The following is a 19873-nucleotide window of genomic DNA, read 5'->3' on the forward strand; positions in this document are numbered from 1 at the left end:
CTGCCGCCGGTCCTGCCCCTGCCCAGGGTAGGTTGCGGCGCGGGGGGAAGGAGACGTTGCCCTTCCGCGGCCATGGCGCGCGGCGGGGGGAGAGGGCGCCTAGTGGAGCCGCGCGGCCCCCACGCCACGGTGAGTGGTGCTGCCCGCTCGCCCGCGATCGCTCCTGGGGCCGGGCACGGCGGGCCGCACCATCGCTGAGGGGCGGGGGGGGTGGGGTGTTAGAGACGGTGACCCCGGGTGGAACCGGGCCCTGGGGTGGGGGGGACGTACGCACCGGGGTGCAGAGGGTGCGGGATCCCCCACCATACACGGGTGCGGGAGGCTTGGGGATGCCTGGGGTGTGGGTGGTGCCCTGGGGTGCATGAGTGCAGGGACCCGGGGGATGCTCCAGGGGTGCGAGGGGCTTGAGGGACCCCAGGGCGCAGGGGCACGGCGGGGTGCCGAGGGCTGTGTGGGTGCAGGGGGCGTGGGGACGCTGTGGGGGTGCAGAGGCCGCGGGGAGCCCCGTTTGCAGGGCCCCAGCTTGCTGCAGTGCTGGCGTGGGGAGTCCCGTGGGGAGCTCCCTGCCTGGGGCCCGCCTGGCCGGTGGGTTTAACACCCCCGTGCCCGGGGGTGCCCGCACTGCCTCGCCGGGAGAGCCTGCAATGGGCAGGGCTGCAGAGAGATGCTCTGGACGGAGGGATTCCCCTAGTACCTTGCTTCGTGTACCCCTCAGCCAGGCGTAGCAACCCCCAAGCTGTTTTCTGTGCCCAAAATTTCATGCATTTTTCTCTTTTCATCTCTGCTCTGGCCAAAACGTTGCATTTAACCTTGCAGGCAGAGCCCGTCTCCCTGCAGGCTCCCGGCACCTTGAGACCATTTCCAAATGTGGCTCCCGGACAGGGTTACGCCAACCTACAGGCCGTGGGGTGTGAGGTGGCCGTCAGCCGAGGGTCAGGCAGGAGCAGGGGGTCATCCCACAGCTGTAACACCTGGGGTGGGTTTATCTTGTCGACGTGGGGAGATGCTGGAGCCTGGCATGGCCAGAGCGCGGCCGTGCACGGGGTAAGAGCAGTGTCCCCTTGCTGCAGCAGGGTTGGCTTGCTGCAAAGGCTGGCCTGGCAGAGAGCAGGGCCAAAGGGTTTATAACTTTGGGGTGTTCAAAAGACAACCCCTTCTGGTTTTAATGTATTCTTCTCTAGCTCTGTCCTTGATGTGAAGCACGTCCCTCCTTCCCAGCTCCTACCACAGCCAGCAAAGCTCTGAGTAAACTCAAGTAATGTTGAAACTTCCTGGGCAAATGCCCTTTGGTTGGTCTTTGGTGCACAGAAAACTTATGAAAGCAGAGTTTTGACAGTGAAGGCATACGTATGGTTATTTGTAATATTTTTTTTTTGTATGGGGACTGCAAACAAAATCCCTCCAACCTCATGCAGCCAGTCCTGGTGCATGTAAGAATCTCCAGCGGCTATCGAGTCCAAGGTTACTGCTGCTGTAGAGCAGTTTGGGAATCTGCCCCCATGGTTGGTAGGTTGCTGCTGTTGATGAGAAGATGCTTTAGATCCGCTTGGCTTTAGCGGTATTGCTGCTCCAAGTGACCTGGTGTGCGGTTTGTACAAGGAGGTGCAGGTTGTGTGTTCCCTTCACTCACCTGATTTTTCTTTTCTTCCTGCAGGAGGAGGATTGCTGGACGAAGGCTGTCCCCAGGACTCTGAGACAGATGTCAGAGGAAAGTTGGTTCTCTTTGTGAGCAGCTCCTGCAGCATCTGCAAGGGCCCTTCCCCTTTGTGGCTCCTGGAGGTACCAAGATCCTCGTGCAGACATGGCATTTAGAAGGACAGAAGGAATGTCCATCATCCAGGCCTTGGCAATGACCGTGGCAGAGATCCCCGTGTTTGTTTACACGACCTTCGGGCAGGTACAACAAGCAGGAGAGGCTCTTCTGTTGTGTTCCTTGTGTTTTCTCTTTGGGGGTTGTCTGTAGAGAGAGAGAAGTCTGTGTTAGTTGTGAGGGACAGAGGCATGATGGGGTGATGCTGGGGGAACTGGGCAGTTTGAGGGTTTGTAAGAATTACGTGGAGAGTTTGGGGTGGTGAGAGAGAGCTGCTCAGGGTGGGCTTGGAGTAGGGAGAGGGGAGAGAAGGGTTTCTCATATCCCTCTCCAGGAGAACGCCTGGGCTCAATCTTCCCCTTCTTCAAAGGCACTAAAAAAAGACTTTTGTTTTGAAGATAATTAATATATTTCCCACTTGTAATGCAACACCTGGGGCAGTAAAGCTCAGCTACATACCAGGGTTTAAGAATTGAATTTGGGTAACCCGGATTGCATCTGTTACGGGCTGTATACAAATTTTGCAGCATGTTTAGTTAATGAGAATTGAAACCAAATTCTCCAGGTTCTGTCAAAATGCTCTGCAGTTTCTCTGCTGCTAAGCCTTAGTTGCGTAGCAGGGGCTGTGTTTTGTGGGTGAGAGGCAGAATGCCAAGGTGTCTTATGTTTAAGACTGATTAAAAAAAAGGGGTGGTGGAATTGGTTTTTCATTGTTGCTCTTTTATATCTTTTGTGTTTAAAGTCTGTCTTCTCTCAGCTGCGGCTCTCTCCAGGCCTGCGTAAGGTGCTGTTTGCTACAGCTCTTGGGACAGTTGCATTGGCTCTTGCAGCTCATCAGCTGAAGCGTCGTCGTTGTCGAAAGAAGCAGATCGCTCCAGAGAAGTGCGGCTTTAAGCCTGGAGGGATCACAGTGCCCATCTTGCCAACCAGACGGGTCTCCTCTGTGAAGAAAGGTTGGCCTTGCAAAAAGGGAAAATCCCTAAAAGCTTTCCATGAGGGAGTGAAGAGGGTATACAGGGAGCAATGGGAAGCTCCTGACAGCTGGAGGGAGAGGAAAGTAAAGCCATTTGTGTAGTGCATCGATGCAGAACGAAATCAAAAGCCTGAAGCACAGTGCCATGAACACAGGGTTAGCAGGGGAAAGGGAGAGACCCTGAGCTCAAAGCCCTTGTGGGAAAAAAGTGACACTGGGGTTTACACCAAGGTTCCACTAGTGCCCATCCCCCTTCCTGCAGAAAGACTGTGGACCCGTTGCGCCATGCGTCCCCCGACAGTAACGGCCTGGGGCACAGGGTGTCCTGGTTGTGTATTGATCTCAGCGATGCCAGTATGACGCCTGACCCATGGGTCCCATGTGCAGCTGCACTGGTGAGGCTGGGTGACAGGGGAGGGTGGCCTGGGCCAGGCTGGAGCATTGCGAGTGTCTGTCCAGCTCTTTGGTAGCCCTTGGACCATGGGCAGTTTCTTCACCTGCTTGCATTTATTTTTGGGGTAAGACTGACCCAGGTCCTCAGCAAAGCCCTGTGGAGATTAAGCATTTTTTTGGTGAAACTTACGAAAATGAGTGTTTTTAATAATAATCAAGGGAGCGATGTCTGTGCTCTGCCTGGCCTGAGGGGAGCTCAGGAGTTTTCATTCTTGATGCTTTCCACTTGTGCTTGCCTCCCGCTATCCATAAGCAGTGAATAAATAGTCATTCCTCAGCCTTAGATCCCCACTGATACCACCTTTCTTAGTGCCTCAGAACAAAATGGAGCATATGGGAGATCCATGACTCATTTCTAGGTATTGGATGCTGCTTTGCTAATCTGCAGTCACGCTTGACAGGGCGATGTTCCCCTACCTATTCACAGCTGCAGTGAACCTGGCCTAAAATCCTGCTTTTGTGTGACCTTCCCAACTGCAGGATACTCCAGCAAGAGAGTCCAGAGTCCCGGCAGCAAGAGCAATGACACGCTCAGTGGGATTTCCTCCATCGAGCCCAGCAAACATTCCAGTTCCTCCCACAGCCTCGCTTCGGTAAGGACCTTCTCTGCTGGGCTGGGAGTATCAGGGCTGGGAGATCTGAGTGCACCTACCCATAACAAGATCACTAAGTCCTTGGGCTTGCACTGGCTGATGGATAATGCCAAAGCTTTTGGAGCAGAACAGGTTACAGCGTAATTGTAGGGCGCATTCTGATATTAACCTTACAGCAGCTGTCTGGAGTTGCCTGCATGAAATCAGAGCAGCGTTTTCCTGTGGCCAGGAGCCTCAGGGTACATCCCATTTCTCTGGCCAGCAAGGGTCTGCAGAGGGACTTGTGTGTGGGCCGTGGCCATGACTCCTCAGGGCTCTCTGACCCTCCTCAAGGAGCAAGGCTGGGTTGTTGTGGGTCTCACAGCAGTGGGGAGCTTGTTTGCTTCTCTCTGCAGTGGGGGTTTGGGTGACCCAGCAGCACCTGTGGCAGCCCAGCCCTCCGGTGCTGGGGCTGCTCACAGGTTGCTTAGTTGTTAAAACCAAGTTAACTACTGAAATCCGATAGCTCTGTTCAGGAAACAGTGCAGGTTGAGAACCCAGCCTAGTTGTTCTACCTCCTCCAAAGCCAAAAGCAGCCTATAAATACAGGTAATTCAGGCTTAATCAGGCAGCAGAAGCCATCACTGCTTTTATCCACCTTTTGTGAGACCAAATGCAGAAGAGTTTTTGGCTTCAAGACCTATTGCTCAAAGCCTTTCGTACCGGTGTTGGAGCAGTGGGTGGCAGGAGCGAACCTCTGCAGCTTCGCGCACTGTGACTTGCAGTAAAACACCCCCTCAGTATCACCCATCTGGGCTTGGTGGCTGGTTATCAATGCTGGGGCAAGGAGAGGGAAAAACCACCCCTTCGAAGGGAGCTGTTGGCCACCAACACCCTACAGTATGTGCAGGCATTGCTATATTTTAGCTTGTCCTGTATACAGTTAGAGCACCAGAAAGTTGCCAAAAATCCGTGCTGGCCAAAGCATGTCTCCAGCAGGCGGCAGTGCTGGCACAGCGCTGGGCATGCAGCCCTGCACCAGTATTCCCCTGGGGTAACTGGGATATGATGGGACGTGTGTTGGTGAGGACTGAACTGTGTTCAGCTCTGGCCTCCCTCTCCCTGCAGGGACTCTCACGTCCATTTAATTCCCTTGCGGCTTCCCCCTTCCCACAGATGCTGTCCAGGTTTTGATCGCTTAAGTCTGTTTCTCTTTAGATAAAAAGCTATCTAAATTCCTTTTTCCACTGATGGTGCATGGATGGGGATATCCACATGGAGAGGGATCTGTTCCCGTACCCCCTTCATTGTGTGGGAGCTGCACATCTGTGACACTGTACTCATTACTTTCATGTTACTTGACGGAAAAACAGCTCATCCTTCGCACAGCTGCAGTTTCTGCCTGCTCTCTCGTCTGCTTCCCAGGGCTCTTCTTTGCCATCTAGTAAATAATGGCAAAGTCTGCAGCAGTGATCTGATGATTTGCAGTTCTGGATCTCAAGGTGATTTATTAATGCTCCACAGAGATTAATCAATGGAGGCAGGGCAAGAATTTATCTGTCAGATGATTATTGTAGCTTTTTTTTTTTAGTATCAGGCTTGCATCGGGATATCTTTTTCTAAGCCATGAAAACACTGGTCATTGATAGTGTTCAAATCCAGCATTTTATTGGGTCAGACTTTAAAAGACATTTATGCACTAGTGTGCAATTGGAGAAAGCTGACAATTTGCTGCGTGGGTCTTAGTGCTCTGCCCTCCGAGGAGAAGGTTTGGTTACAAAGAGAAGAGCGAGGATCCCCCTGGACAAAGTCCTCAGCTGTGTTTTTGCTGGTAATTGTTCTTTTGCTTGGACCGTAGTCGCTTCCCCCCCTACTTCCAGTGTGTTTTGTACGCACAGCTAGGGCTGACAGGAACTTTCTGTCAAAGGCGCAAGGATTTTGTAGCAATTGCTTTGGAGCTTTCTCAGGCTGTTGCCTCCATCAGTGCTCTCCTGTTAGTGCTCACCATTGTACAGCTCGCCATTTCCTAATGAAGCTTCACTGTAAATTGTTTGCGAAGGTGTTTCCCACACAACTTTCCGTACTTTCAAAGACACTGCTGTAGTGCTGGGTGGAGAGGGGAGGACTTCACACCTCACCTCCTCTCTCAGCAATTGGCAGCATAGTGTAAACCCAACTGGGACTGGGCTGGTAAGCCTTGATACCTTCCCCTTCACAGGCAAGGGGATACTGGTAAGGGGGGGCACAAGGGCAAATGTGGGGAAGGGAAATGGCTTATCGTTCAGATTTAACTGCTCGTGGTGTTTGTGTGGTCTTAATGCTGCTACCCTTGGAGAGAATTCAAAAGGCATTTGCTGCTTTCCTGCAGATGGTAGCAGTCAACTCTTCAGCACCAGCATCAGCAGGGATGTGGGAGGCCCAGGCAGTGGGGGATGGTGGAGCCATTGGTGATTCCAGTGCAGAAAGCCTCTACATCCAAGGTAAACAAGCACAAGGGTAACGTTGCCCTGGGGGGTGGGGATGTTTATCACTGTGAGAGCAAAAAGAGGGTGTAAATTGATATAAAGCATCAGCAGCTCAGTGAAGAGCTCTAACAGGAAGCTCTCTCCCATTCTCAACTTAAACTCAGTCACTTGTTAGTTATAAAAATCCCATCTTCTTCTCCTAAAGAAACATTTCACTGTTTTGTCAGTGAATAATTTACTTCCAAAATACTGTTCTTTGAGCAACGGGCTCACTTTGTGCAGAAGATAGTATTTTGGAAGTAATGCTGGGTCCTGCTATACAAAAAGGATGTGGAGAGGCTGGAAGGGGCCCAGAGAAGGGCCACCAGGATGATCACAGGACTGGGAAGCTGCCATACGAGGATAGGCTGGGAGAGCTGGGTTTGTTCAGCCTTGAGAAAAGGAGGCTCAGAGGGGATCTCATCACCGTGTACCAGTACTTAAGGGGCAGCTACAAAGAAGATGGAGGCTCCGTTTTTACAAGGAGTTACATGGAGGGGACAAGGGGGAATGGACACAAGTTGCTCTTGGGGAGATTCCGATTGGACACGAGAGGGAAATTTTTCACAGTGAGGACAGTCACCATTGGAATAATCTCCCCAGGGAAGGGGTTGGCTCGGCCATGTTGGACACCTTCAAGAGTCTGGACAGGGTGCTGGGCCATCTTGTCTAGACTCTGCTCCTCCTAGAAAGGTTGGACTAGATGATCCCTGAGGTCCCTTCCAACCTGGGATTCTGTGATTCTGTGTAATGCGGCTGATGTTTTAACCGGATTGGGGATGTTCTCCTTAACTATTAATCCAAATGAAATAATATTTAAAAGGGAAAGAAATAGAATACATTTATTCTTGTCAGCTGGGGAGAGGCTTCCCTCTTTGCAGGATTGTCTGAGTGAGCAAAGGCTCGTGCTGTAATACTTTGTTCCTAAGTGGCCTGGGACTCTCACAGCTTGTATTTGCTTGCATTGCCAGGCATGGAGCTGTTTGAGGAGGCCCTGCAGAAGTGGGAGCAGGCGTTGACCATCAGGCAGAGGGACAATGCTAGTACCAGCACCCCTGTGCCCTGGGACAGCAAGAAACAGCAAGAGAGCATGTCTGAGAACATCGCAGAGGTAGGTCCCCACTTTTCCCTTGCATTTGCCATCTGGGGAACATGCTGAAAGACCAGCCTGGGTGCTGGAAGCAGTAATTAGGAGGTTAAAAGAAGAGCACATTAAGGGCAGAGTTGGGCCAGACTGTTTAAGAGCTGTCTATATCTGCGGCTTCCTTATGCAATGTGAGTGGGTGTTTTTAATTTCTTTTTTTTTTTTTTTTAATAAGTCTCGCCCCCTCATTTTCCAGCTTTTCTACCCACCTTCCAGCATCATGTCAGTCACTGTCGTGCAAGTCCTCCAGCAGCAGAGGCTGCAGTAGGAAAATGCTGGAACAAATACAGCACTAGAAAGAATGAGATAGCTTTTTGCCTGGCAGTGTTGTATCTGTAACTTTTTAACGTGTTTGAAAGTGGGGATCTTGATGGTCGCTATCACTTCATAGGAAGCTGGGTGGAGAAGCAGAGGCCAGCTGCCTGCATGTATTAATGAGTAGAGTGAAGTGGTAACTTGGTAGGAGCTACGTATGCTGCTGCTCACTGAGCAAGTTGGATCAGGGAGATGTGTAGCTTGTTCTGCCTAAAGCTACAGAAATTAGTATTTTAGGACAATGCCTTGTTGTCTTGGACTTGAAGACTATGTAGGGAAGACCTCTGATAAGAGGAGATCCAAACTAGAAAGGCTCAGTGACAATCATGAAGCTAAAGAGAGCAGCTGTAGCTCAGGACTGTGGAAGGAGCTAAACTCCCAACTGTCCAGGAGTTCTTGCTGGCAAAACCAGTTCCCAGCCTTTTATAAATGAGGCCTGGTGTAGTAAGTAGGTGGGATATTTGCTTTTTGTTGTGGATAATATTTATCCAAGTCAAATCTGGATTCTCTTGTTATCTCTCCTTGAAGAGTCCTATAGTATTTCTAAAACTGACTTAAAAGTAGTAAACTAATTACCAAAATAGATTTTGTGCTTCTTGCTAATGCTTCTGTATTCTGGGTGAAATACTCATGCAGACATGGGCATGAAGGCAAGGTGCTGTGTAAGTCTTATTTTCCTCCCTTTTTCTTTTCTATCCTCCTGTGTTGCTTATAGCAAATGTTGCTTTTGCCCAGCACCTTAATCCAAGAACTCTTGTTCTGGATACTCTTGTATTCAGCAAGGGTTTTCTGATGTGACTCCCTCCTGAAATCAGGCTAAAGTCACAAGTCAGGAGAATTAAGTGATCTGGAACTCATTAAAATACACGTTTTTTCTGGATGGCAGGTTGAAGTTCTTAAGTTCTTTCTTCCTTTTTTAACAGGAGAACAAAATTTTAAAGCTAAAAAGCCAGAGGGCTTGAACAGTCTGTGTAGAAGCTTCCTTCCCCTTTGTTATTAGCTGCATTGTAGCGTTAATGAGTCCCCTTCTTTTTTTTAATCATTTAATCTACAAACTGTAAGTCCCATTTTACTGAAAATTTCCTTCTGTATTTGTGCTGTCAATCTGTCTCGGTCCAGCTGGGTAACTAAGGGTGTTGTTTATTTATGTTCAAGGAGGAGTCCCAGAAAAGAGAGTTTGCCGAGAAGCTGGAGTCCCTCTTGCACCGAGCCTACCACCTCCAGGAAGAGTTTGGGTCTTCGCTTCCGTCAGACAGCATGCTGCTGGATCTGGGTATGGGAGCTGGGTTAGAAATGCATTAGAAGGCCAGTTTCTTTTCTGATTTTGTGGTTTTTCTCTAAGCTAGGCAATGAAGTGGTGACAGAGTGCTGTTTGTGGGGGTGGGAGGTAGAACACAGTGGCTAAGGGGAGTCCATATACTCCAACACATGCATCTTCTTCCTCTCCTCCAGAGAAGACTTTAATGCTTCCATTGACGGATGGATCATTGCGGCTTCGGACAGATGATGAAGACAGCTCAATTTCTGAGGACTCCTTCTTCTCTGCAGCAGAGGTGACATAAGTTTCAGCTGTGTGTAGCAGTCCAGCTGGTTGGAGGGGAGTCACAAAGGCAGTGGAGCCAAACACATATGGTAGAGGAAGATGATACAGCATGGAGCAACAGTGCTAAGCTGGGAGGTTCCTGATGGATGTTAGGAAAAGCTGTTTCATTAGCAGCATGGTGCAGCCCTTTCCAACCAGCATTTCCATGTCATCTTCCTATGTACTGTAGAAAGCATGCCATAACAGTTAGGAGAGTACTGTAAATCTAATGTAATGTGGCTTGGTTAAATTTTAGGGGATATTGAGCCGTGTCAGACCTGACAGCTTTGAAACTGGTGGGAAAATAAATTATCTTTGCATGAAATAATGGGCACTGACAAAAGTTTGCTAGCTGAAGAAGGCACATCTTGCTTGTGTGCAGTCTCTTAGTATTTGCAAATATTTAACAAGACCATTTTGTTCTTCCCATGCCTCTTGCCACCTCTACAGCTCTTTGACTCTCTCCACTTTGAGGAAATACCATTCCACCTCTCTAAGCCAGTAGCGGCATATGAAGAAGCTCTGCAGTTAGTGAAAGAAGGGAAAGTTGCATGCCGGACGCTGAGGTGAAGTGCCAGCTGGAGTTGTGGGTCTTTGTGTTGAGGCTCCTTTGAGCAGTGTGAACACATTATCTGCCTTTGAGCCTCCCTGTAAGCAGAGTAACCCTTTGGGGACAAAAACTCTTAGTATCCTTCCTGCTGGTTTGGACTTCCCAGGGAACTGGCCCCAGATTTTAGGACACATGTTAAGAAAGGGTAATTGTCCCAGGAAATTAGTAATGGGAAATGTGACTCTTCTGTGTGGCTGGCTGGCACAGTCCTATGCTGTAACAGCCTTTGCAGAGGTGCTCTGGTCCCCCAGGGAGCTGTGCAAAGGGAATGCAGTTGTTACTTCCTCCTAGGCACAGACTAGGAATTACTTTTTTTTTAGGAGAGCTTGGTTGTTAGGAACACAGACATCAGGAGAGCTGAAACTTATGCAATCCTTCCCCTTTCCCTCTAGGACAGAGCTCCTTGGCTGCTACAGTGACCAGGATTTCCTTGCGAAGCTGCATTGTGTCAGGCAGGCCTTCCAGGTGAGAACAGCTCAAGGCTCCTGGGTTCCCGCAATGCATTGCTGCCAGCAGCATGTTCTCCTCTGCCCACGCAGGGGGTCTTTGCCCCTGTGGGGCAGAAGCAACAGCAGCCCAAGCTTCCTTTGCTTAACTTGTAATCCTGTCTTGATCGATTTGATTTGAAGAGGGAGAGGGAGAGGATCCCCTGGTCCCCTTGCCCAGCTTGAGTGGTGGTTATGTGGGTACCAACACTGGTTTAGTTCTGGGAAGTGAAAGTTTGGCAATTTCAGAGCTACCCAGGAGCTGCTACTCCAACTTAAGAGCTTTTCACTGGGCTGGAGTCAAACCTCTGAAGTGGGGAAAAAAGTTTTCCTTCTTACTGCAGTCCGCATTCTAGCAATGTATGTCTAGAGCCTGAACAGCATCAGCTTTTGTGCCCTGGCCCCGCTGCCACTCAGTGGCTCCTGAACCCCTGATCTCGCCAATGCCAGTCTTCCAGACTAATTTTAAATTCACTTCCTGGAGAGAGCAGTTTTGTTTTCTAGACTCCAGCTTATTAAACGTTAATGATACTGGTGTATGCAGCATTGTACTGCTTTGTGTCCTGTCGTTTTTTTCTCCCAACTCAGAATCCATGCGGGCATAGGTGTTCACAGGAGAATTCTTGTGTTCCCTTTGCAGGAGCTGCTGGAGGATGAAAGCAATCAACTGTTTTTTGGGGAGGTTGGGAAGCAAATGGTGATAGGACTGATGACAAAAGCTGAAAAGGTAAGAAGTTTCTATAACAGCGCAGCTGTGTCTTGTGAGCACAGGGACACCTGTTCCTCCATCCCAACCCAGAGTTTTTTCCAGTGTCTTGGAAGGAGAAAACTTAATCTGAATGCTGGTGACTATTGTGAGAAATAAAATGCCTGAGCTTTTAATCTTGCTTAACGAAATTCTCTTGAAAGAACCTCTCTGGGCAGCTCCTGTCCACAGTTTGATACTGTGCCTCACTGTAGCAAGCAGAGGGTATAGGCTGTGCATCAGCGATGGCATCACCTCAAGGAATACAGGAAAGGGAAGAGAGAATCAAACCTTTGCATCAACCACATACCAGCTCTCGGATCACTGGCTTAGTCACTGGTCATCTGCTAAACAGGGAGATAGTCACTTGCACAGTGTTAGTTCTGTCCTGGCTCTGTTTGCTTACAGGTGTCTCTAGCTACTTTCTTGAAGAAAGTGGAGAAATGTAGGTGCTTGAGTCACAGCTGAACCCGGGGCCATCTCTGCCTCCCAGAAAAGAAACTGTCTCTGTCTGCACAAAGACTGCACAAAGTGTTTAGACTAAAAACTTCAGCCAATCGCATGCATTGATCTTGGTGTTAGCTCAAAATAGAATAGTCTGACTTTGGTGAAGTGTGCCACAACTGTTGTAGCTTTTGAAGTGTTCTGTTTCTCTGCTCTCCCAGAATCCCAAAGCTTTTATGGAAAGCTACGAGGAGATGCTGCGTTATGCACTGAAGCAAGAGACCTGGCCAACCACTCAGCAGGAGCTGGAGGGAAGAGGGGTTGGTAAAGACTTTCTCTCTAGAAAGTTGCAGAGGAGTTAGAGGATAACGAATATGTAGGAATGGCCCAGGAGTGAAAGAACTGCTGCTGAAATATGATTATTTTGCAATTGTACATTGTTGGGGAGGGTAGGGAGAAAACTGGCTGTTGGGGTGTTTAAACTTCATGGCAAATCTTGCCTTCAGCAATGTCAGCACTACAGTGGTGGAAAAAAAAACCCAACCAACAAAACAAATAACCCAAACCAAACCCAAAACCCCAACCCAAAATCCCAGCTTTTTCTAGAGGGCACAAGCTACCGTCTGTAGGTCTGTAAGATTTGTTTGCCTTTTGACTGGGCTTTTCCTGGACACAGGATTAATGAGCCTTCTGGCCAGCCCCTCTCCAAGGGCTGTGAACTGAGTGCATGCAGTTCAGTCCTCCTCCATTGGTGGCAAACTTCAGCTCATTATGTTTGATTGCTTCAAAGCAAAAGAGTAAAGTCCATCTCCTTTTTTTTTTAAACCTGTTTCCTTTGCGGACTGTTCTGCTCTCTGACAGGTGGTGTGCATGAGTTTCTTTGATATTGTGCTGGACTTCATCCTCATGGATGCTTTTGAGGATCTGGAGAACCCGCCCTCCTCTGTGCTGGCTGTGCTGCGCAACCGATGGCTCTCCGACAGCTTCAAGGAGACGGTGTGTTAAGCGGGTAGTCCTAGTCCTAGTCCAGAGCAGATCTCAGTGCCAAGGCTAGGAAAGAGGATAGCCTTGGCTGTCCTAGCTGAGCTGAATTTTCTCTTTAGAAATACCATGCTTTCCTGAAGCTCTAAACAACGATCTTCTGGTACATGTAAATTGTTTACAGGAAAGCTTTCCTTATTTTGAAAGCATCTGGTTGGCTCCAATAGACTTGTTTCTTTAGCAGCCTTTATCAGTGATGCCATGGAGATATTAAGAGATGACAACGCATATTTTCATGAATAACAGGATCAAAATGTGGGGAAAAAACATGTGTGGGTTTTTTGCACCTGACCATTCATTCTGGTGGTATCTCAGCAGACACTGAGGCTTAAATAGCAGCACTTTCCTCTAGGCCCGGCCCCCAGCTGCCTATTTAAGACTGATTAGTTTCATAGACTGAGAAGAAGATGGTTGGGAGGCACCTTTTAACAGCTGTCTGCTTACAGTCTGCATTCTGGGGTGTTTGGCAACTGTGTCTGATCATATTAGCAATCTTCAAAAACATTTTGGCTTTTCTGGAATGGGTCTGGTGTGGCTAAACCTGCTTCCGGTTCACTTTGATTTTGTCACTTATTTTAGAGTTATTGGCACAAAAGGGCCACTGTTTTGGTATTTTGATGGCAATGTGGTGGGGTTTTGGTTTTTGTTCTTGGGTGTGGGTTGTTGTTGTTTTTTTTTTTTTTTTTTAAAGGGATCCCAGTAACTGATGGTCTTGTTAATCATAGGCTCTAGCAACTGCATGCTGGTCAGTTCTGAAAGCAAAGAGGAGGCTTCTGATGGTAAGCAAAGTTAATTAAAAGGGAAAGAATCTAATTTATTTGAAGCTGAAAAGATAACACCTAGGTCTTGACAAAATACAAAATCTAAGTGGTATAAGAATGAACTGAACTGCATTCCTTGTGATGCTTTAGAGCGCTGGGGTCCTGCTGTTATTGCTCCAGTGCCATGCCAGTGTTTTACTGAATCAGTCTGAGTTTATTCTCCCTTTTTCTTAATATGAGGATTCAAAAGACAGCACTGCCTCTCTGGTACTTCCTCTCCCTGCTCACAATACCACAGGAATGGTCACAGACCACAGTCAACAAGGGGCTGCTCCTGCATTGTAGTTTCCCTGCTGGCATCGCACTGAATGGCACATGCGCTCCTCCACTTCCCAGTGCTGACTGCTGACTTAGCTGTTGCTTGATGTGCTTCCCTTAAGCCTGTGGCTTTCTGAAGTATCACAGCAGATGAGTTTATGGACCTGGGAAACAAGAAGCCACAACTTCACAACCCCAGTTCTGCCACAGGGTCTGCGCCCTCTGGCAAGTTTCCAACTCCTATCCCACAGCCAGCTGGTACGACTGGGTTTGCCTCAGGAGATGGTACAAAGAGAAGTGAGAGCGCTGGAAGCTGTATTGGTGCTCTCATGCAGTAGCTCTGTCTTGGATATTTGCATGCCCTTTCCTGGCTTGGTCCAGAGATTATAAATAGTCTGTAAAGACTGCCTGATGGTTGCCTTTCAATTTCTTCTATCTATCTTCCTCCTGAAATAGTAGTTTAGAAACATGAAGATAGAAAGCTCTGGTCATCCTTCAAGGGATCTGGAAGATAAATGTAAATCTGCAGGGAGAGATGTTCTTAAGTAGCTCTTCAGTTACTGAAGCATGGAGCTTTCTGGCATGGAATTTGGTAGCTGATATGGAATAAACTGCTAATTCTGTTTGAGAACTGAGATTGACCAATTCTTTCTTTCCCTGTGGCAGGTACCAGATGGCTTTATCTCTCATTTCTACTCCGTATCGGAGCATGTCAGTCCTGTTCTAGCCTTTGGTTTTCTGGGACCCAAGCAGCAGCTATCTGAAGTCTGCAGTTTCTTTAAGGTAGGATGGCTTTTCTGTACCTAATTTGTGTGGGACTCCTGCTGTCTTCTGGCTTAAAGCTGCAGCTGTGTGCTTTTGATGACTGACATGGCATTAAGAAACTTGGCTCTGTACAAAAGCCGTCTAAAAATCACTAGTTTTTGCCATGCAGATTGTTGAATTCAGATTGATAAGAATTCCCAGCACTTTTGTACCGTAGCTGATAGCGAAAGTGTGTGATGAGGTCAATTTATGCTATCAGTATTGGAAAAGATTATGGGTGCATGTGCTGAAAGAATATGATGTCTAAGAGTACATGGGATCTTACAAGTTACGTATTTGATCTTAAAGCCTAAATCATCTTGTTCCTGTAGATAATACCATGAGCGGCTGCACTGCATTCATTACGTGTTTGCGTGGAAGTTGCCATGGGCATCAGCATTGCTTTCCTGCCTTTGGGAGCTCTGCTGTCCTGTTTCAGAGGCATGAGAGGATTTAGCCACAAAACTAATACCCAGCTTGAAGCAGGTCTTTGCTCAGATGGCAGATGTGCAAAATTCCTCACGGGCTTCTCTGCTTGCTGCAGTCCAGGCAGCTAGTATTGCAGGTGGGAGGAGGTCTCCTTACTGTAAACCTTCCTTTTGTCTTTGCAGCACCAGATAGTACAATATCTGAAGGACATGTTTGATTTGGACAACGTGAGATACACAACAGTGCAGTCGCTGGCAGAAGACATTTTGCAGCTGTCGCGGCGGCGCAGTGAGATCCTCTTGGGATATCTGGGCACCGAGACTTCCCCTGAGATGAACGGCACGGTTCCTGGTGAAAATGAGCTGCTGAAGGAGCTCATCTGATGTCAGTCAGGAGAGGAAAACAGTTTTGTACAAGGACCTTTTTCTCCCCAGAGATGGATAAAACTACCTGCAGTGCTCAGTGGTGGCAGCAAGACTATCTCAACACACAGCAACCCGGTGGGACCTTCTGCTTTTTGTAGCCAGTAGTGTTTGCTGGGATGGATCCAGGACCACTTGCCAGCTTATGGTTTGAATTTCTTCTTTGTTCCACCTTCCTGTTCTTTTTATTATTATTATTTTTAATGTGTCATATAAGCCACAAACTGCCTAGGCCCAGAGTTTTGCCCAATTCTCTTGAATAGGGCAACATATGTACTCGTTTCGCCTCTGTGTTTTCTGGGAGATGATCCCTGACGTTTATGATTGTGTGTGGGAGCAGGAACATCATTGGTAAATTCTCCACTTGACCCTTAGCTTCTCAAGGAGGCTTTGTTTGCTTTGGGATTTTTATTATCGTTCTTTCTCTGCTGTGTTTCTACAGACATTACTGCTGATTTTTACCTAATGTGGTTTAACACATACAATGTGATGAGCAAAGATTTCTTTCCCAGGGAGGAAGAAATACTTCTGTAAAGCACTGAAGTAAAATGCAGACTTCTGTAACTAGTCCGAAGCTCTAAGGAAGTTGGTCTGTTCCCTCTGTGTTGCTGCTCTTTGCAGGCCAGATGACAGGCTCTGTGCCATGGTCATCCTCATTTAGGAGATTGCTGAGGTCTATGTTTGCCCCTGAGGCAAGCTAGTGTGAGGAGGGGGTGGATTTGCATCCTGCTTGTGCATGCACAAAGCCTTTAACATCCATCAAAGTGCCTTGCTGTATTTCAGAATGAGCCAGCAGCGCTTTTCATTGGGTAGGAGGTGTGGGGTGTGCACAGGCAGAGGGAACCAGTATAGCGTGGTGCCTATACCTATTATGCATGAGGCAGGAAGAGGTGTAGATGATGGACGTGATGTGTGAAGGGGATCATGTGTGCAGGTAGTTGGAGAGCTGGGATCAAGCTGCTAGAGAGGAAATGGCTGTCTTATAGTCTGACAATCCTAAGAAACATAGCGTAGTTTTGGGTATAGATCAAATGCATGTGTATCTATGACCTTGTAGTGCTGGGAAGGGCTCTTATCAAATGATGTGATCCTGACTGTGCAGCCGGCGCCTGAAATCTGGCTGCTTTGGGACATGTGCTGAGTTGAATACTGGTGTAGGGTAGGGGCAGTGGGGTGTGCTGGACTTGAGGCAGTCCTGGCTTTTGTGTGAGGCTTGCTGTGATGTGCTGAGTCCTCTGTGAGTGCAGTGCCACAGGTGAAGGTTGAGGGCCCAGCCTGTGCTTTCTTCTGTTTCAGTGCATGTACAGCTCCAAGTCCCAGGCTCAGAATGAGGTGGTCTTCAGGGAGAAGAAAATGAGGACTTTCACAAAAACATGGGCTTCACTGTTTTTCCTCCAGACTGATCAGTTATCACTTTTACCTGTTCCAGGTAAAAGGCATAAGTCTTATCTAGCCATATTTTTGCAAGAGGAAAAAAAAAAGTAAGAATCTGGAGTGTCCATATGAGTGTAAAATTGGTGCTTGGGCTTGGAGAATACATATGTCTTCTTTCTTGCTCTAATATGGCTTCTGCTGGTAAAAGCAGGAAGGAAGTAAGCAGGGGAAAAGTGAACAGGAGGATGTAAAAGGAGTGGATAAATGCTCCTGAGATGCTTGCAAGAGGGTAAGTGTACAACATGTAACATCTGTCACTCTATAAGCACATCAGACTGATGTGGCTTATCCTGAAGACTAGATTAATGCGATAAATGAGATGGTGCTGAGGCAGAAGTGAGGAGCAGCTGATCCAAGTGAGGCTGCATGAAATAAACTGTTACAAGAAGGATTTAAGAGACAGGAACTGAAACTAGGAAAGGTCTCTGAGGTGTCTTGCTCCTGGCAGCATGCAGTGAGAGAAGAAAGAGAGGATGTTTTATTAGCACAACACACCTGCTATATGTAAACTGTGATTCAAAAGTACATCATATTCTGAAAGCAAGTTACTTTGCCAAAAAACCCAACTGTTAATAGTGCTTTGTGCTCTTGTATGGCTGGTTTAGAAGAAAGAGTAACTTCAGCAGCTTTGAATAGTGGTTAAAAATATGTGAAAATGTGAAGATTAATGTAACAAGATGGATTGTAATTCTAAACAATCAATGCTGTTAATTTCTCATTTTTAGAGTTGTTTTATGTGTATTTATTTAGTACTTTGAGTGTCTTTTGGCCTCAGTGCTTGGGGCAGCCTGCCTGCTTTGTGTACAGACAGGAGCACTGACTGCTGACTTCGGTCTTTTTGCATCCTTGCAGGAGAGGATACTGAAACAGGGTCCCCATAATGCAAACACTAACTTGCACTGAAGCTTTTTAAGCTAAGGAATTGTAAATTCCTAATCAATCAGATGGAAGAAAGACAGTTTTATTACAGCTTTATGCTTTTCCTTAGCCCTTATTGCAAATAGGGCACGCTGCCCTCCCAGTAGAGGTGAAGAGGGATCTTCCTCGAGAACATCTGCAGCTTCTCGAAGGTTCAGTTCTCCCCCTCCACCTGCCAGCACTAACTTGCTCCTGCACAAGCCAAGGATGTCTGCTGAGACAAACTGATTTTCTCTTTACTGGGGAGGATGTTCAACTTTTCTACATGTCCCTCCCCACCATTTCATTGCTGCTCTTTCTCCCTCCCCAGTCCCAGTGTGGCTTGAGAGGGAAGGCAGAAGAAAGGTATTTGCAACCTCTGAAGCGTAGTGTTCAGATCAGCGGGTTGCAGAGGAGCTGTTCCTGTGGAAGAAGCTCTCCCTGACCTGAGGGGTGGTGGTCAGTGACCTGCTGCATTCAGCTCCTTTGGCTGCAACCCCAAGCAGGGCCTCAGGCTGCTCAGTCTTGGCTGAAATGGCAACCACCTCCTACTCATCGGTTTTGCAGGGTAGAGTAAAAGGGTATGATGGAACAACTGCCTGCCCTCTGGCTTTGTAAGAGATCACTAGAAAATCCTTCTTTACCCAGCATATTGTGTTTAGCAAAGGAAATTCTTCAGTATTAGTAGCAGATGACATATGTATTCAGATAGAATCTCCAGAGATAAGATATTTGCCTTTTTTATAATGAACCCTTATTCTCAAGGGGTTAAATCATTCTGGGCTAACCCTTGCAAGATTTTAACACTGATGGGGATTTAAAGTGGCTTAGCAGCTATGAAATAAAATCCTTCTGTAGTTTCTGATGCTTAAACAGAATTTCAAATATGCATGCCTTTAAATTTTTATGTGGAGGTTGTAACAAGCTTCACCAGTGATTAAAGTACTTACTCAGTACTTTAGTATGTATGTAGAGACTACACCAAATGGCTCTAGGAGGGTCTTTATGATCTTTAAAGCACAAATAATAAATTAATTTTAAAAAATGAGGAAAAACCTGCCTTGTGTCTACCAGATCAGTGTGGCTTTGAAGAGCATGACTTGTGCGGTCTCATACAAGGAGGTGGGAAAGCAGGATTTTATTTACCCCTCTTCAGTAGAACATTCCTCTTGTCATATCTGAAACTAATGAATGTAAAATTGTGCCTGTTTTTTTTTTTCTTGATTTCCTAAAGGTGTAAAAATCTGTTCTTGTTTTGTTTCTTTCTTTTTCTTTGCATCTAATTTTTTTTATATATATACACCTTTAATTTTAGGATGTGGGCATTACAAGTCAAATAAAACTTTCCTTCATGATTGTGGTTTTTGTTTCTAAATTTCCTGGTGAAACTTGCTAGAAACTCAAGTCTTTGGCTTCCGATTTAGGTGACAGTTGTGGTGGCACCTTTGCTGCTAGAGTGATGGTATAAAACAAGGCTCGTTCTTCCTAGAGTCAAAATGCTAAACTTACAGCAAGTAAACTTAAGGGTTTTGTTTGCATGGGGAGTCCTCCTGGTTCTACTGAATACAAGTCTGTAGATGAAGCAGGTTATGAAATAAACAAGAGAACTCATTGTACTTTGAGCAGTGGTTGAAAACTGGGGTTTCATTTTTCAGATTTCTCTTTTTCCGTGGTGGTTTGATTTTTGTTTGGGTGTGGTGTGGGTAGGCTAGCAGACTGTGATAAAGCGATAACAGAAATCCCAGTGGGGAGCAGAATCTTTTAAAGATTGTCCAAGTTCTTGTACCATACTTATCAGCCTCCCAAACTATGTGAAAGAAACCTAGAGTAAAGGCTGTGGGTTGATATCAGAGATGCCCATCTGCTGAGCAGTGCAGGAAACTCATCTTCTCATTCTTCTGAAGCAATTGCAATATGTTTAAATACTTGCATTCTCAAATAATACAGAAACCAGATTGAATCAGATAGGCTGTTTGCTTCCACAGTGATTAAGATTTCATCCATATGCATAAAAAAACAAAATATAAGCCTCCGTTAGCATTAATGCAAGCCTGTCATGAACTCTGATATATGCAAATAAAATGTTCATGAATAGGAAAATTTTTGTCTCATGCCACACCCTGAAGGTTA

At 47.0% G+C, this 19873-nt stretch overlaps 1 protein-coding gene across 4 annotated transcripts; it reads left to right on the forward strand.

Moving 5' to 3' along the window:
• The first annotated feature begins 36 nt into the window (after window positions 1–36).
• Window positions 37–19098, forward strand: MIGA2 (mitoguardin 2). Of its 4 annotated transcripts, none has more exons than XM_075112520.1 (16): window positions 37–129; window positions 1655–1897; window positions 2553–2763; window positions 3717–3829; window positions 6177–6288; window positions 7284–7423; window positions 8927–9044; window positions 9224–9324; window positions 9804–9919; window positions 10356–10428; window positions 11089–11175; window positions 11859–11957; window positions 12499–12633; window positions 13404–13457; window positions 14424–14540; window positions 15173–19098. In XM_075112520.1, the coding sequence occupies exons 2-16, from the start codon at window positions 1802–1804 to the stop codon at window positions 15371–15373; spliced, it is 1773 nt and encodes a 590-aa protein (XP_074968621.1). In that variant the 5' UTR covers window positions 37–129; window positions 1655–1801; the 3' UTR covers window positions 15374–19098. The 4 variants fall into 4 exon arrangements, with proteins under 4 accessions (XP_074968621.1, XP_074968623.1, XP_074968624.1 ...); XM_075112522.1 differs by having other exon boundaries at window positions 2568–2763; XM_075112523.1 differs by lacking the exon at window positions 11859–11957.
• The last annotated feature ends 775 nt before the right edge of the window (window positions 19099–19873 follow it).

The sequence above is a fragment of the Phalacrocorax aristotelis genome, chromosome 17 (assembly GCF_949628215.1).
Source record: "Phalacrocorax aristotelis chromosome 17, bGulAri2.1, whole genome shotgun sequence".
In the NCBI taxonomy this organism is placed as follows: Eukaryota; Metazoa; Chordata; class Aves; order Suliformes; family Phalacrocoracidae; genus Phalacrocorax; species Phalacrocorax aristotelis.